This window comes from Meriones unguiculatus, chromosome 7 (genome assembly GCF_030254825.1).
Source record: "Meriones unguiculatus strain TT.TT164.6M chromosome 7, Bangor_MerUng_6.1, whole genome shotgun sequence".
In the NCBI taxonomy this organism is placed as follows: Eukaryota; Metazoa; Chordata; class Mammalia; order Rodentia; family Muridae; genus Meriones; species Meriones unguiculatus.
The window spans coordinates 119200584-119218660 of NC_083355.1; the positions used below are offsets into that span (position 1 = coordinate 119200584).

General features: G+C 43.7%; 1 protein-coding gene across 3 annotated transcripts in view; it reads right to left on the reverse strand.

Moving 5' to 3' along the window:
* Positions 1-17478, reverse strand: part of Dync2i1 (dynein 2 intermediate chain 1) — a 57762-nt gene extending 40284 nt beyond the window's left edge. For 2 of the 3 annotated variants that reach the window (XM_060388283.1, XM_060388284.1), the window contains exons 1-7: positions 17290-17478; positions 12350-12403; positions 10963-11386; positions 8437-8528; positions 5968-6276; positions 5418-5495; positions 4620-4836 (exon numbers count right to left, since the gene is read on the reverse strand). In XM_060388283.1, coding sequence (XP_060244266.1) covers positions 4620-4836; positions 5418-5495; positions 5968-6276; positions 8437-8528; positions 10963-11386; positions 12350-12403; positions 17290-17304 — 1189 coding nt within the window. In that variant the 5' untranslated portion in view covers positions 17305-17478. The remainder of the gene's footprint in view (positions 1-4619; positions 4837-5417; positions 5496-5967; positions 6277-8436; positions 8529-10962; positions 11387-12349; positions 12404-17289) is intronic. The other variant, XM_021653065.2, reaches the window with a different exon arrangement.
* Positions 17479-18077: the final 599 nt, after the last annotated feature.

Consider the following 18077-nt stretch of genomic DNA (forward strand, 5'->3'; position numbering starts at 1 on the left):
ACTAGAGATCACTCAGTGCTCTAGCCCTTGCTGTTCTTGAGGAGGACCTGTGTTTAGTTCCTAGCACTTATGAGCACCACACAACTGTCCATAACTCCAGTTTCAGGGAATCTAATACCTTCTTCTGACTTCCACAAGTACCAGGTATATGGTATATATGCAGGGTACTCACATACATAAAATAATAAACAAGCCTTTCAGAAAGCACTTGGGTTATGCAGGCTTAAGCATGGGTCCCCCCTCACCTGCAGGTGAAGAAGTCCATTAGGGAGGAAGGACGCCACCTAAAGCAATTCATTGATTACAATAAAATCAGGCTCTTCTGAAAGATGCCAGGTGGAAACTACATTACCAAAACTACGAAGCTGCAGATGTACAGCTGCAGTCTTAGCACTCAGACCCCAAGGCAGGAACACCAAGCGGTGAGGGCAAGACTGAGGAGACTTCCAAAGAAACAAAAATGTGTAAAGAAAACTGCAGGGCTTAAAGCAAAAGCACAGATCAACTTGGGCACTATGTGGAATGCCCTAAGAGAGCACACAACAAAGCCAGGTACAGTGCACACAGCCAGGAACTCACCCTCACAAAAGCAAGTCACTTACACATGCTCCAGCAACCCGGCCAACGAGTGTTGGTGACAGCCATCTTGTGTATGAGATGATTCCACCAATGTTTTATCTCAAGAAGTGAGAAAAAAAAAAAAAAAAAAACTTGGAAGAAAAAGGGTTGGTATTTGAAACCTCATTAACAATAACAACACATATGGCCTCCAAAATTTGCCAACAAAATAAAAACCTCAAGGTTTTAATTTCATCCCAAATAACCTCACTGCTTCACCTGTTCAGACCACAGCACTGTGCAGCTCGACAAGACCACATGTGTCTGACCTGCCTGTGGCCATGCCCGACACAGGCCCTGAGGATGACACAGTGTGGCCCCGGGAATCACTCAACTGGTGCAGCAACATTCCCCATCACGGCAGTAGAGGGGCTAAAGCCAGAAACCACTGGAAGCACTGATGTGTGGCACCAAGAATGACGTTAAGTCCACCAAGGGGCCACTGGGGAGTCACAGGCATCGGTCAGGCAAGCCAAGCTGAGGAATGGGATTCTAAGCTCTCAGTGAAAAGGTAGAAAAAGTACTGAAGGCCATTGAAAACATCAATAGATGAGGTCCTAGGAGAACTTGTGGGTCGTGTTCAGAGCACAGGAAGATGAAGTGGAACCAGCAAGGTGGACGGTATCAACTGACCAACACTGTCTTAGCATTTCAAGTTGCATAGATAGTAAAACACAAAATTGTAGACTATGACTCACACGAAACTCAGCACCAACATCTCCCTCATCATCACCAAAGATTACCTCAGTAGCAACACTTTAGTGTGGTAGAAACAAAGGCAACTTCCCATTAAAATGTTCTTCCAAAAATGTTTCCAAACAACTGAGACTCCTTGCCACTGACACTGTTGGCTCCTATTACACAACCATTTATCATCATGCCCCAATGATCTGGGACATCCTGTCAGAGGTAAGCAGAAGTCTATATCCCAGGGCTGTGTACACATCTCATTTAGAGCATCACTCCATCACGTCCCATCAACACAAGATGGGTAAGCAGAAGACCTTAAGATGTTCTGACTGTGAAAGTCCACACTCACCTAGCTTTGGTTACAGCAGACTGCTGTCATTGTGCTTTTAGTGTTAATCTCTTACTGTGCCTACTTTACAAGCTATATTTAATCATAAGGATGTACAGAGAAGAGAAAATACAGAATCCACTGGGCTAGGAACCACTGCAGTTACAGGAGTCCACTGTTCAGGGAGGCTGGGTAAGTGTGTGTCCACAGATGGCAAGAATGATACACTAGAATAAGAAAATTAGTATATAAACACAAAATAGTTAAAGAGCAGAAGAGAGTATAAATGAAGATTAGACCAACCACTTAATCAAAGTGCAGGTATATGCTTCATTAGGACACCAAGATTTTCAAAGATATGAAATCTCTCATCGTCAGGCTGAGAGAAAAGCAGCCTCTTAGTCTATCTTTCCTGATGAGAACAGCTATCCCTCAATCCACCACTTTCCTCTACGGGTTCCTATAAGTTTCCTGTTCTTACTTATCACACGTTTATTTTAACTGTATATAAATCTTTCTCCTCAATCCTCTTGTGTGTTCAAGTTTAACAAGAATATAAGACCAAAGACCTGCCATCCTGTGGCTTTATAAATCTTCAGGGGCCTGCACACATAATCTCACTGACTCTTAAAACAGAAGAGTGATACAGGGTGTGTGGTTTTGAAGGAGACCCTCGTAGCTGGTCCAGACCAAAGTTCAAGTTTTGGCACCACTAAGACTGCATGCCATGGACGTCAGCATGCCAACTACAATGAATGGTCCAAGTGAGACCTTGAGAAAACTACTGTGCCAGCTCTTAAAGTGAGGAACCCATCTCTGTCTTTAAAGTCGCAGATGTAAATACTGGGGCACGGCTGACACCTCTGGAAGGGGGCACTTGGCACTAATTCACCAACAGATGGAGATATGCCTTCTGGAGTGATAACAACTCTCAGATACTACAGTTGACTTCGGTACACTGTAAAAGGTGTTTATCAGTTTCCTAAAGCCACACGTGAAAAAAAAAAAAAAAAAAGGTAGGTTAAGTTCATAACCAAATAAGCCCCAGGATGCAGCAGCGCATTATCCCAAAGCAATTCTAAGACAGCTACAGTTAGCTACAGTTAGCCAAGCAGGATACAGTTGGCTACAAACGTGGTTGCCAAACAGTAGTCATGGCAACATGACCTAGCAGGATACAGTTGGCTACAAACGTGGTTGCCAAACAGTAGTCATGGCAACATGACCTAGCACTCATGGGAACTACTCATGCTTTTGAGTTCCTTATATATATTTACTTATTTAATTATCGGTCTGTGTAGGTCTTACAGAAATGGAAAAGCAAAGAGGTTAAGTAACTATCCTTCCTACTTAGCATTTACTGTCAACTTGATACAGCCTGAAATCACCTAAAAAAAAAAAAAAGACACAATTGAGTAACTGTATATCAGGGTTGTCAGTGGACATATCTGTGAAGGCTTGTTTTGATTACCTTAACTGAAACAGAAGAGCTCAGACAGCAGTCCTGGGCTAACTAAGGAAGAGAGCTTGCATCAGCCTACTGGTAAGTTAGACAGCAAGCTGGCAAGCAACATTCTTCCAGGGTCTCTGCTCCAAGCCCTGCTTGGGTTCCTGCCTTGACTTCCTTTAGTGATGGACTTGACCTGGCAGTGTCTGCCACATAAATTATTTCCTCCCCTAAGGTGCTTATGATAACAGTATTTTATCACAGCAACAGGAAAAAAACAAAAACAAAAAACAAAAAAGAAAACAAAGCCACCTAGAATACTGCTCAAGACCACGTTGCTGGCCAAGCCTACTGGCAAGATTTGAAACTCCATGATGGGCACTATTAAACATCTTCTGAGTTGCCTCCTCCAGTACAGAACATGGCTTTGTCACTATACTCACCCTTGTGTTCTGTTCCCTTCTACTAGCTTAATGCTGAAGGGGCCAAAACCATAGTTCTTATTTTCCAGGGAGCAATGTGTGCGAGTGACCAATTAATCTTGCCAACTGGGCTAAGAAAGAGATTACACCAAGCATGAATGTAGGAAATAGAAAAGGTTACTAATGAATCTATTACACAGATCTAAGTATGCTGCCAGTCCACCTTGAGACCATGGTACCAGTACCTGAGCTATGGCCAATTCAGACAGCAAAAAGACTGGCCCATTAGCCCTGGCCTCAAAGGAGTACTTCCAGTAACAATCTACAGAACACTAAATATCCATACTGCCAACAGTTTCACTACCCCTGCAGTGGGCACACACATGATTACTGATAACTCTTCCAGACTTCCACTTGCATTTTTGCACTGCCCTAATGCCTGATTGCTATTAGCATTCTTTATTGCAGACTATAAGACCATTTAATCTGGTGAGTCTATTATTTTCCCATGTTACCAACTGTGCTATTTTAAAAGAAAATTTTATCAAATGACACAACTTTTCCTTTAAATGATTTTAAAATACTCCCATTCTCAAAACTTATCATGCCCAGATGTCAAGAATTTTCAGAAAATACATTCTAATTTCATAAAGAAAATTCCTTGGGAAAAGGTTCAGTCGGCAGGATGCTTCCTGACATGCTGGGAGAACTGTCCTAGGTCTGCTGGCCACTCACAGGGCTCACCTCTGTCCTGCAGTGTCCTTGGGCCTCTGTGGAGCTAACAATGGAACAATTCTGCCCAAGCCTGCTGCCAGGAACTATGGCCACCACTTGGTAAGAATCAAGGAGGGCATTGCCAAAGAGAGCAAGAGCACGTGCCTACAGGCTGCAAAGTGGCTAACAGTGCAGGGTGATATTCGTAGCTGTGCATGGGGACAGCTACTGTCAGTTCACAGCCACCCCTAACACAGGACTTGGGCCACACGTGGGTCTCAGGAGTTGGGAGGCACACGGCATGGCATCACCTGAAGCATCGAGGACAAGCTGTGCCCCCTTTCAGCAAATGTCTACACAGCTCTCAGAATACGCCTCCCGGGTACAAGTCCCTGCACACCTGCCCAGGGCTCCTTCACGGACTCCATCCGACCTTGCTTCTGAAACAGTTTCAACGACAGCTCGCCAACCCTTTCATTCTCTGCACTGATTGCCTTTTGAATCTCCTGGATTTCCCTTTTCTGAGCTAGAGGAAGTTCTTCAGACTTTTCTTTAGGGTCGTGCTCATTATAGCTGTCATCATCTCCATCACAAACCTCAAAATCATCTTCATAGTCCTACACACAATGAGAAGGATCTTGTTATTAATGATCAATGAGTCATTGAGTCAAATGAGTCAACAGTCACACACAACAGATCTATCTACATTGTATACACATATACAACATTACAATTTATCATTTAAAACCAGAAAAACATTATTATGGCGAGGGAAGATTTTTTTATTAATTTCCTGATTTTAAAGTTGCTGAATTATAAATTTGGAATACATGCTGCTTTTGATATTCTGAAAATGAACCACAGGATATAGAACTATGCATAATAAGAAGTATTAACAATGTATAAACTTTGTACTAAGATTGTGAAGGATTATGCATGCATATAGTTAGATACTCATACAGATGTTTGAATACAGTGCACTTAAAATGTGGTTAAACTCTAAGACACTGAAATTACCAAACACAGTGAGGACAAGCACTGATGGGAATGTGGTAAGGTTTGAATAGGAATCAACCAGATCTGCATCAAACCTTACCAGACACGGACCAGTGAGACAAGACCTAGTAAATTATTACACATGCACTATTTTTTTAAGACCACATTGTTAAACCGAGAAAAAAATAAGTTTTACACATACTTCAAAGTCTTCATCACAATTGGCCAGGTACTCATCATCCCCGGTAGCCTCTAAATCAATGTCTTCCCTTTCAGGATCCTAGAGGCAAAGGTTGAATGTGAAACAAAACATGCAATCCTAAATTAACTATTGCAAACAGGCTGGAAATGCATGTCTTCTAGGGTTCGTGTGATGCTGTTGATTAAAAGCAGTTATAAAACATAACAATCTTGAATTATGGTAAGAGATGCCCTTGTCAGAACACACTATATAAAAAGCTAAAGGGCTTTAAACTTCCACCACAAACAACAATAATGTCTGAGAGATGTTTACTCTACAGTGAACATTATACAATATACATGTGACCAGATCCAGATAATTGTTTCAGGTTCTATTAAAAAAAAAAAAAAAAAAAATTTCTTCCTTAACTCATGTCAGACATTTTGTTATACCAGCCAGAACTGAAAAGGGTATCAGACAGTAAATCTTAACATTAACAGGCCACACTGAGCAACCCTCTATCTGTGGACCTCAGGGTGACCAGAGGAACAGTGGCCATCAAAAATGATACCTTTGACTCCCGTTTCTTGTGATCCTCTTTGAAAGGTCTCTCCTTCTTCTCTGTGTGATTTCGGCGCCTCTCCTCATCATGGTGAAGGCCCTCCTTGTGCCGCTTCTCTCTGTGTCTCTCCTCCACCTCCCTGTCAGACAGCAGGCTCCCCTTTTCTTTTGAGTGTTTCTCTCTCTTCTCCCTTGTGCTGCTTTTCTCTCGGTGTTTCCTCTCCCGGTCTGGATCTTTCACCCTCCTGTGCTTCTTCTCACCTTCCTCCTTATAGAGCCAGTAGTTGAGAGGGTTCTCCTTACTGTCTCCATACTGCAGCTTTGAAATCAACAAGGAAATCTGTGTGAGCAAAGGAGTCCCGGCATAGCACGGTCTGTGTATACTATGGTAAACGAAGCAGAGAAAAATCACACAGCTGGCACTGCTTGTCTTCCCTAAAATCCCCTACCCACTGTCCTGGAAAGAACAGTCCTCACCACACCTACACCAAGCAGTACAGAGCAACACCTAAGCCTAAGCCCTCTCTCTGATGTTCCACACTGTGGAGATTCCTCAGGATGGTGGTCTGGACGACCAATGTCGAGGCGTGGCCTCCATGGTGGCACACTGGGAGGCACTGTGCACCTGCAGCACGTGCAGCCATGAGAAAGGCTGAAGGGACTGTGGGCCTCATCTCGTCCTGCCCTTCCTTCCTCTTTGTTCTCTGACCTGGGATGCGGGTAGCTTTGCTCCACTAGGCAGTGTCACAATGTGCCACCTCTCTACAATAGGGCCAACCAGGTATGGGCTGAGAGTGCCAATTCTATGACTCAAAGTCAACCTTTCTTTTTTATATATTGCTTTCCTTGGATATTCTCTTATAGTGACAGAAAACCAATCTGGACACACAGCCAAACAAACAGCATCTGCTGTGTTTCTTTTTCCACCACATTCTTAGTTTGTTCTCTCACCTTCAGCACCACTGTCCTGTAGTCACTGATGCTCGGTGACAGCCCTAGGAAGACAGCCCTGTGGTAAACGGCAGCAGCTAATGCTGCTGTGTCCCTGAAATAACATGGTGTGCCACTTTCCCTCAACTGCTCATTCCCACTCAGACAAGGAGCCTTGCAAAGAAAGACGACCATTCTGTCACCTCCTCATCCTAACACCACCATCAAAGCTCATTCCCACTTGGAAGGAGCCTTGCAAAGAACAGCTGTTGTTCCACCATCTTCTGATCCTAACACCACCAAAGGTCAGTGGGTCACTCATGACACAAGTCACAGCAGTTGTTACGATGGTGTCCCAGCTCTGACTCCATCTGGGAGCCTTCAAGGCAGAACCTGAGCACGCCTGACTTGATCCAGCCCAGCCAAGGGCCACTAGACTCCCTTCTTCCCTCCCTCCCAGGTCATAACTCAATCCTCTAAGTTCCCTGGGACACAGAAGAGTCTCTAATCTCCTTCCTTGGTTCCACCCTGTTTATCTCAGCCAGCAGAGTATTTCGAGAGAAAGAATCTCTGCCTGAGCCCCTCAGCTTCACAGGCAGTTCATTGCCTAAGATCACTTGCCAAATAAACTATGAAAATTAAAAAGCTAAGTCTAAAAGGACCTTTATAGACCCACATCAAAGTCCAGACAGGTATTTACATTACTGCAGAGCAGGAAGAGGGTTTGTGAAGCATTCTGTCTACCAAAGGACAGACATGCCTGTATCAGAATTGCACTTACTTAAAAAAAGAAGATCCTTCAAATCAAATTTTTTTAACTATTGCAACATAAGTGCCTAACAAAGAGTTAGCCTTTTCAACCGTACGCAAGACTTGCCACGAGAAAGTGCTTGTTGCGCAGCTGGGAAATAAGGGAGGCGTAGTTCAAAACACATAAAACCTAGGGAGCAGGAGGACTCCATCTAGTGTTCTCCAGCCAGGATGATAAAATAAATAAGCAAGTCATTGACACAAGGTGGAGTCATCTGGAAAAAAGGAACCTCAATCGAGGAAATGCCTAAGATCAAGCTGTAGGGCATTTTCTTAATTAGTGATAGATGGAGAAGGGCCCAACCCATGGCTGGCAGTTCTGGGTTTTATAAGAGAACAGGCTGAGCAGGATCCCTCCATGGCCTCTGCATCAGCTCCCGCCTCCACGTTCTATCCCTGCTGGAGTGTCTGTCTTATTTTGATGATGGATACAATGTGGGAGTGTAAGCCAAATAGACCCTTTCCTCCCCAAGTTGCTTTTGCTCTCTGTGTTTCAACACAGCAATAGCCAGCCCTCACGAAGACAAAATGTCTTAGGTGACAGGCATGGCAATCACCCTATTGTACAGATTCAACACCATATGTATATGCTGAAATGTCACACTGTGTCCTATAAATGTGTACAATTATTACTTGTCAATCAGAAGTTTAAAGTGTATTTTCAGAAAGAACAAGTCCAGAAGCTTCATCTCCTCCTCAGGGAGTATACCACACGCTCTGCTGCCTCGGGCCTAGGTACCTTTCTTTCTCGATATCTTCTTTCTCTGTCGTCATCTCCTCTTTCAGAATCTTCATCTCTCTTTTCTTTTTCCTCAGTTCGTATTTTAGTTACTAAAAAAATACAACATACTTTTAATATTCCCAAACTTTATCTTACCAAAAAGCCACCAATAACTTGCTATAGACTTTACTACTGCACATATGTTCATTAACTTGCATTTTAAAACATTCTTCAACTAAGACACATTCTCCAAATGCGAGGGTAACAAGTGCTAGTATGGAAACTTAAAGTGAAAGATGAACACGGCCAAGAAACAGATACAGTTCTTCCTCGCTGGCAGTTTGTTACTGAGATGAACTAGTAAATGTCTGTGGCGCCTGGAAGTGGAGCCTTACAAATAACACTTGACAGGAAGCTGAAGCAATTAGGAACTGGAGGTGGGGAACAGGACTCTACAGAGTCTGTAAGAGAAGCCACAGGTGAAGCTGGGAGGATGAACAAAAGTACTACCCAATACAACCATGTGCACAGCGGCTTTATTTGTAATAGCCAGAACCTGGAAACAGCCCAGATGTCCCTCAACTGAGGAATGGATACAGAAATTGTGGTACATTTACACAACGGAATACTACTCAGCAATTAAAAACAAGGAAAACATGAAATTTGCAGGCAAATGGTGAGAACTGGAAAAGATCATTCTAAGTGAGGTATCCCAGAAGCAGAAATACACACACAGTATATACTCACTTATAAGTGGATATTAGATATATACTATAGGATAAACATACAAAAATCTGTACACCTAAAGAAGCTAAGCAAGGAGGAGGACCCTGGGTAAGATGGTCAATCCTCACTCAGAAAGGCAAAAAGGACAGACATTGGAAGAGGGAGAAAACAGACAACAGGAGCCTACCACAGAGGGCCTCTGAAAGACTCTACCCAGCAGGGTATCAAAGCAGTTGCTGAGGCTCATAACCAAACTTTGGGCAAAGTGCAGGGAATCTTATGAAAGAAGGGGGAGATAGAAAGACCTGGAAGGGACATGAACTCCACAAGGAGAGCAACAGAACCAAAAACCTGGGCGTAGGGTTCTTTTCTGAGACTGATACTCCAACCAAGGACCATGCATGGAGATAACCTAGAACTCCGGCACAGATGTAGCCCATGGTAGCTCAGTGTCCAAGAGGGGTTCCCTAGTAATAGAAACAGGGACTGTCTCTGACATAAACTTATTGGCCTGCTCTTTGATCACCTCCCAAGGGGGCAAACAGCCTTACCAGGCCGCAGAGGAAAACAATGCAGTCAGTCCTGATGAGACCTGATAGGTTAGGGTCAGATGGAAGTGAAGGAGGACCTCCCTTTTCAGTGGACTTGGAGGGGGGCATAAAAGGAGATGAGCGAGGGAGGGTGGGGTTGGGAGGGATTGAGGGAAGTGGCTACAGCTGGGATACAAAATGAATAAACTGTAATTTATATAAAAATTTTTAATTTAAAGAAAAAATGTACAAATAAATTTTAAAAAAAGAAAAAAATTTAAATTAAAAAAAAAAAGAAAAGAAAAGAAAACCCAAAGGACAGGGCTTTAGCTCAGCGGCAGAGTCCTTGTCTACCATGAACAATAGCCTCAGATCTGTTTGAGCCTCAGATCTCCAATACTGCAATAGAACTAACATTTTGATGGAATACTTTTATTAAAGTGCTTTATTTTTGTTTATCCATGGAGACTAAGACTTATTGAGATAATAAATAAAAAAAAAGAATTTCAAAAGTTAAAAATGCTAGTAAATACTAAGAAAATGGTTCCTTTGTTGAGAAATTTTTTAAAAAATTTTCATAGTAAAAAACACAGAGGCGGGGCTGGAGAGATGGCTCAGAGGTTAAGAGCACTGGCTGCGCTTACAGAGGTCCTGAGTTCAATTCCCAGCAACCACATGGTGGCTCACAACCATCCAAAGTGAAATCTGGTGCCCTCTTCTGGCGTGCAGGTGTACATGCAGACATACTGTATACATAATAAATAAATCTTTGAAAAAAAAAAAAAAAAAAAGCAACAAGCTGAAAAACACAGAGGCTAGGAAACTGTTACTTTCTGTTTCCTAAATACAAAGTTAAAGCATACATGAAAACCTGAGAGAAAATAACTGAACTAAAAAAAAAAGTTCCTTCCAACAGTGAGAACTTTTAAACAAAATACAGGCCAAGAAAATGGCTCAGCAAGTAAAGGCACTAGCCAATCAAGCCTGACAAACCCCAGAACCCATGTCAAAGCTGGATACAGCTGCTCCTACACACGATGGGAGGTGTGGTGAGGAGAGTCAGCCAGACCCCTCAGGCCAGCTAGCCTACAGCACGTGGTGCGGCAGAAAGAGAGCCCATCTCAAAAATGGGAAGGTAAAAGCCAGCTCCTATAAGCTGTCCTGTAACCTCCTGTCAGAGTGTGGCACATATGTGCCTACACACACACACACACACACACACACACACACACAGCCGTCAATGGAACAATCAATCAATAGCAAAAGAAATATAGCTAATGAGACCCACCTGTGTAGACCTTCCTCTCCACCATCTGCCGGCCCCGCATTTCCCGACCCAGGAGGTCATGGTAGGTCATAGTTTGTCTGAGCTCTTCTTTCCGGGCCCTTCTCTCCTTCTCTCTCTCTCTGTCCTTGCCTCGACTGTAAGCCTTCTCAGCATCTTGGTCTCGATGTCTGTCTTTCAGCTTGTCTTTCTCACGGTCTTTCATGTCTTTCCTCCTTTCTTTGTGCTTCTCCCGGTCTCTCTCCCCACGAAGATGTTCCAGGGAGGCATACAGGTCTCTGTCCGCAGTCTTCTCCTTGTGCCGGGCCTCTCGTTCTGGGTCCCGGCTCTTGTGTTCTCTGTACTCCAGAGTGCCCAGTTCTGCCTCCTTGTGCATCTTCTTTTCTCTAACTTTCCTATCTTCCTTGGGACTACCTGATCGTACAGCCTAAAACAACACAAGCAAGATGTTCCTTGAGCATGAAAGCACACATTCATTTTACTTCCAATATCTGGACAGAAAGACTCATCTGAAACACTTTTTAAAAATCACTGACTGCAGCTGCTTTCTCAGTCCAGCAAGATGGGAGGTAGAGCCGAACAAATACTCCTAGAATACTACCTGGAGTCCCACTGCACATTTCTACCAATGCTGACTGCTGACCAACCCAGGTACAAGAGATGGGCGAGGTCACTGGCAAATCAAGCCTGAAAGGCAATACGGGAGGCAGGATGCAGCAGAAGATTGGCCTAGCCATAAGTAGGAGTTCAATCTTAGTACTGCAGGAAGTAAAACAATAAAACACAACCTATAACTCAACAGATAATGAAGCTGTGTTTTCAAGTTGCTGAGGCAAGAGCCGCTTGGTTAGTACATGTACAATAAAGGCAGCCGGGCATGGTGGCACATGCCATTAAGCACAGCACTCAAGAGGCAGAAGCAGGTGGATCTCTGAGTTCCAGGCCAGCCAGGGCTGGATGGTGAGACCCTGTGGCAACGACAATGATGGTAAAGCCAAGCACAAGTGCAAGTATAATGCCAGCACTCTTAAGAATGGGACAGGAGAATCATAGCCACCTCAACTCAAGGCCAGCCCGGGCGACGGAGGGAGACCCTGCTTTAAAGAAATAAATGAAAGCTTTACTATGCAATTCTCAGAAGAACTAAATCTCAACATTCAAGCTGGAGGAGCCACCAGCGGGGCTGACAAACAGGACATCTCAGCCCCAGTGCAGGGCCACACCCCAAAATACTCCAGAAGTATGGACTGCCTGGCTTCATCTTTGAATCAAAAATGCCTCTGAAATGAACTTTGTAACCGAAGCTATTCGAGGTTGAGCCTGGTCACACTGTACAAAAGCCCATGAAGGTTGCATGTGAAGCCCACGTCAAGTCTTTAAAATACATTACCTTAAGGTGTCTTCTGAGGTCATCTGCTTTCCAAGTATCATCTTTGGTTCTTCTCTAAAAAGCAAAGTACAAAGTCAGAATTATCAAGTCAAACATAGTAGCACATAGCCATATTCTAACACTCAGGAAGCTGAAGCAGGAGGATTCTAAGTTCCAGCCAGCTTAGGCAATATGAGGAGGCCCTAGGGGAAAAAATTTAAAATAACAAATTTTATATTTCCATCATACTATTTGTATCAGAAATAATTAACAAAAAATACTTTTATTATCTAGTTTTGCTTTCCTATTGAAATGAAAGATGACCCAGTACAAGCCAAGAATAGGGCCCACATCTGTAACCCCAGCAATGGGGTGGCCAAAGCAGGAGAATATAGAGTTTGAGGCCAACCTCAGACACACAGGGATACTCTGTCTCAAAACAAAACAAAAAAGATACAAATAAACAGTTGTTCAAATCATTCACTAGTATAAAGTGGTCCATAATTATTACGGACCCCATTCATTGGCTATTTCAAAAACTATTACCAAATAAAAGAGAAAACAAAGTTGTAATAGCAGTTAAAGAACAGATTACAGGCAGGCATTTTGTGAGCATCTGTCAGGTGTCTAGAAAGATAGCTGAGCTTTGAAGAGCAGTGGCTGTTTTCTAGGAAGTCTGTGCCCAGTCCTAGCACCTACACAGCAGCTGACAATGTCTGTAACTCCAGTCCTTTGGGCTCTCACTGCAGCATCTGGCCTCCTCAAAACACAGACAAGTATGTGCTACACAAACACACACACAGGCAAAACACCCATATACATAATTTATTTAAACAACAACAAAAAAATACTAAAAAACATTTTTCAGATGGGCCACAATAAACTGTCTCATTCCAAATATTGAGCATAGGGCTGAGTCAGGGATTTCTGCTCCTTCTACTGTGGTTGGCCCGTCCTAGGCCAGAAGCATGCTGTGTGGCTACCAAGGAACATGGCTCCCCGTGGTCTTTCTCAGGCTACCTAGCACAGGAGTTCAGATGTAAAGAAGGAAAGCAGCATAGTGGGAGAAAGGCAACACGCAGCTGTCCCAGCTGAGGCACAGCAGAGGCCCCACAGGATCGCTCAGTGGCCAGAATGCGACAGGGTCCACCAGGAGTCACCATGAGCCCCAAACCTGTTTGTGACCTCAGATGTCAAAGGAGCAGAATTAAGCTATCTGAGCTGTGTGTGTTCTCCAATTCACAGTTCATGAATACATGAGCAAAATTAAAAGATTACTCACGTTCTAACAATTAAATTTGATCTTTCCATTAAAAAAAAAAGTAGAAACCAAAAAGACAGACTTTTCATTTCGCATCTAATATATATCAAATGGTATACTGAGTCGAATACACTACTTGAATCTCATAAACCTGTCTTGGAACGTAACAGGGACTGGAGAAGTGGCTCAGCTGGTAAACAACTTGCCTTAAAAATGTGAGAAACTTCCTGGCATGGTGGCACATGTCTTTAATCCCAGCACTCAGGAGGCAGAGGCATGTGGATCTCTGACTTGAGGCTAGCTTAGACTACAGAATGAATTCCTGGACAGCCAAGGCGACGCAAAGAAAACCTGTCTCAAAACACAAAACAAAACAAGCTGAGGAGCTAATCCCATACTCTCAGAACTCACGTTGAGAAGCCTAATATGGCCCTCCACCCAGCACCTCCATCTCCTAGGGCTTCAGCCTCCGGCTGTAGACCCAGTGACTCGCTTCATCTTCCTTGTGGCTTCTTTTAGCCTTTTCTTCTAGCATATCCCTCGCCTTTGTGACCACACCAACCAGTAGAACCATTTTCTACCAGGGACCCCATACCACTGCACAAGGATGGTGCCCAGGTCCAAGTGACCTGAACCGTCATTTTTCCCTTCCTGCCCTCCATTCCATCCTCTACAGATTTAATTTAGTTCTGCTAAGCCTGGCCACAGGAACCCCACCTCCCAGCCCACATCTATCCAGGAAGGAATTGACTTTTTGGTACAGACCCAGGGTCCCCCTACTTCCTTCTTGATGCCCTCTCAGCCGTCGCATCTACCCCATTTCCATCCCTCTGTGACTCCCCACTGACCCACAGAACAGCTCTCTGCCAAGGACTCCGCAACCACCATGTTTGGCTGGGAACTAGAACTGCTTTTCACCAGGAATGCCACAACCACCAAATGTGACTAGGACTCAGAGATCCCATAGCCACCACTCTTGGCAACGACCCACGGTATGCAAATGCAACCAAAGAACAGAACACACACGCAACAAAGACAAGACCAGTTATCTATACCAAGAAACACTTCAAGCATCTGAACTCCAGATGCCTAGAGAGCACAAAAACAAACATGAACCACCAAGACAAAATGCCTCCCCAGAAGCCAGCAAGTCTACTATCATAGACTATGGAGAAAAGCAATTTAGCTGAAGCACAAGACAGGGGTTTCAAAATAACAATTACAAACACGTTCAAGGACCTTAAAGAGGAAGTGAATGGAAAAGACTGTGAACACACACAACTAAGCAGTTCAAAGAAATAATGAAAACAATTCAGGGCATGAAAGTGGAATTTAGTAAAGAAACGGAATCACTAAAGAAATTCCAAACAGAAATACAAGTGGAACTGAAAAAACTCAGGATCTCAAACAAAAACCTCAGAGGTAAATCTCTCCAGCAGATTAAGACGTGAAAGAGAAGGTCAGGTCTTGGAGACAAAGTAGACGAAGTGAACAGCCCAAAGAAAAGGCCAAACCTAAAACAAAATCCAAGGACAAGCATCCAGGAAAGCCAGCACACAATGAAAAGACCAAACCTGGGAAGGAGAAGAAACCCAGGTCAAAGGCACAGTAAATATTTTTAATAAAATCATAGAAGAAAATTTCCCCAACCTAAAGAAAAGACACACTTATCAAGCTATAACAGCTATACAGAACACCAAGTAGACAGGACCAGAAAAGAAACTCCCCACAACACATAATAAACAAAACACTAAATGTACAGAACAAAGAAAGACTATTAAATGTGGCCAGGGGAAAAGACCAAGTCACATATGAAGGCAGGCCTATTAGAGTAAGACCTGACTTTTCAATGGAGAATCTAAAAGCCAGGAAGGCCATTCAGTAATCTCTGAACAACCAAAGATGTCAGCCCAGACTACTCTACCCAACAAAACTATCCATCACAATCCACTGAGAAAGAAAAACACTAATCCAGCTCTACAGGAAGCACTAAGGAAAACTGCATACTGAAGAGAAGATTGACCACACACAAGAGGACACAGGGACTAAACAATTCCAGAACAGTAAATCAAGGGGGGGAACCCATCCTAAAACAACATAATAAAGCGAACAGACATTGCTCATTAACAACTCTCAAGACTCGTAGTCTCCATTCACCAATAAAAAGACATAGACTAGCAGACTGGATTAGAAAACAGGGTCCATCTTTCTGTTGCATCCAAGAAACAGACCTCACCATGAAGGACATATATCACCTTAGGGTAAATGGACAAGAAAAGGTATTCCAAGCAAATAGATCCAAGAAACAAGCAGCTGTGGCCATTTTAATATGTGACAAAATAGACTTCAAGCCAAGACTAATTAGAAGAGACAGAGAAGGACATTACATACTCAACAAAGAGAAAAATCTATCAAAGAGAAAAAATAGGATATTGCCGTTCTAAACACGACTTTATCCCCCTCACACAGTGATAGTGCATGACTTCAGTACCTGACTCCCACCAGCAGATGGGTAATCCAGACACAACTAAACAGAGACGTGCGGAGTTAAAAAAAAAAACCCTAAGTAAACCTGACATACCACACACATACACAACACCCCCCTGCACTCTAAAGAATGTACTTTACTTTCCGAAGCTCGTGGAAAAATGATCACATATTACAACACAAAGCAAGTTTCCACACACGTAAGAAAACCCAAATAACAGCCTGAATCCTATCTGGCCACCAATGGATTAAAGCTGAATATCAACAATAGAAATGACCGAAAACACAGACTCGTGAAGAGCTAACTACTGAATGAAAACCGAGTCAAGGCAGAAACCAAAATGGAAATTTAAAACTTTTTAGAACTGAATGAAAATGAAAATGCAGCATACGCAAACCTATGAGACACAATGATTACAGTTCTAAGAGGCAAGTTCATAACACTAAGTGCTTCCATCAAAAACTGGAGAGATTATTAGTAATAACTTCATGATACACCTGACAGCTCTAGAAAAACAAACAGAAATAATGCCTCAAAAGAGTAGATTGCAAGAAATAATCAAACTCAGGACTGAAATCAATGACACTGTAACAACAAAATACCAGTATGAAGAATCAATGAAACTAAGAGCTGATTCTTTGGGGGGAAAAATATCAACAAAATGGACAAACTTTGTAAAACTGTAAACCCAGGAAACCTAAAGCTATAAAGAGAAGACCCAAATTAATTCATACTAGAAAAGGGATCCATTATAATAGACACTGAGGTAATTCATAGAATTTATAAGTAATTGATAGAATCATAAGTACATACTTTAAAAATCTGTATTCCACCAAACCGGAAAACCTAAGAGCGATGGAATTGTTTTTGATACATATGACCTACCTAAGTTCAAGTCAACAACCTTCTACCGTAAAGAGACTCAAAGGCTGCACCTTTCAGCGTTTTGTTTGTTTGTTTGTTTGTTTGTTTTGTTTTCAGAAGTCCTGTGCCTTCCTTAAGTTGACACCCGGCTACGCCTGTGGGTGAATCCAGAAACTCCTCCACAAAGCGCCCCGGGAGCTAAGTGAGGGCCATCCGCAGAGCTAGCACCTCCACCCCAGCTCGGCCTCCAGCTCCGTCCTCAGTTCAGGCCAAGGCAGAAACCCGCTCAGCCTCGCAGCGAAAGACAGGGGGAACACGAGCGCGGGCCGGGCCCGGCGGCACACCGACCTTCCCAGGCTCCATCGCTCCTCGAGACCGGGGCAGCCGCGCGTCTTCGGCCCAGCAGGCGCGGGCCACCCGGAGAAGACCAACCTGCCGCCGATCGGCTCCTCCAGGCAGCGGGGCCTACGCCGACCCGGGTCCCAGCAGGCAGGCGTCCCCGCCTCCTAGCAACGGGCCGCCAGCGCGGGCCCAGCATGCCCCGCGGCTGTTCCCAGCACGCCTGCGCACGCCTGCTTCTCGCAGACAGGCGGGAGCGGTTTGTTGATGTGTGTTGCGCTCACTAGTCTCCACCTTGGCGCCCGCAGCTGACAAAGAGAACTGGGAAGAAAACTGTGAACAAGGCTTTGCCTCTTACAGTTCACACTCCACGGACTGTATTTTACTGAAAGACATTGTGATCGGCTGTAGTGGCGCACACTTTTAATTTCCTTGCGATGGGAAGTAGCTGCTGAAAGACTAAGGAGTGGACGTTAGGTAACATCCTGAAGTCTCTCTGCAGACGACACATTTGCTTTGCACACACTTTTCCAAGCCACTTAGTACTGTAACCCAGCTTTGACTGTCCACTAGGCTCAAGACTCAAAGGTCAAGTCCTTGCCACACAAAAGGTATTAACAGATACACTAAGTCTTTCCCACTTAAAAATCTATTGTCTTTGTTTCCATTTCTTAGAAGGAAGGTAATCCTGTTGGTGGCTGTGCTTTAATTTGGTCCAGTTCTTACAGCAATTTTTTTTAAACTGGTTTTTGCCTCTGGCCAAAAGGAAGACAGCTTTTCTACATTGCTCACTGAGG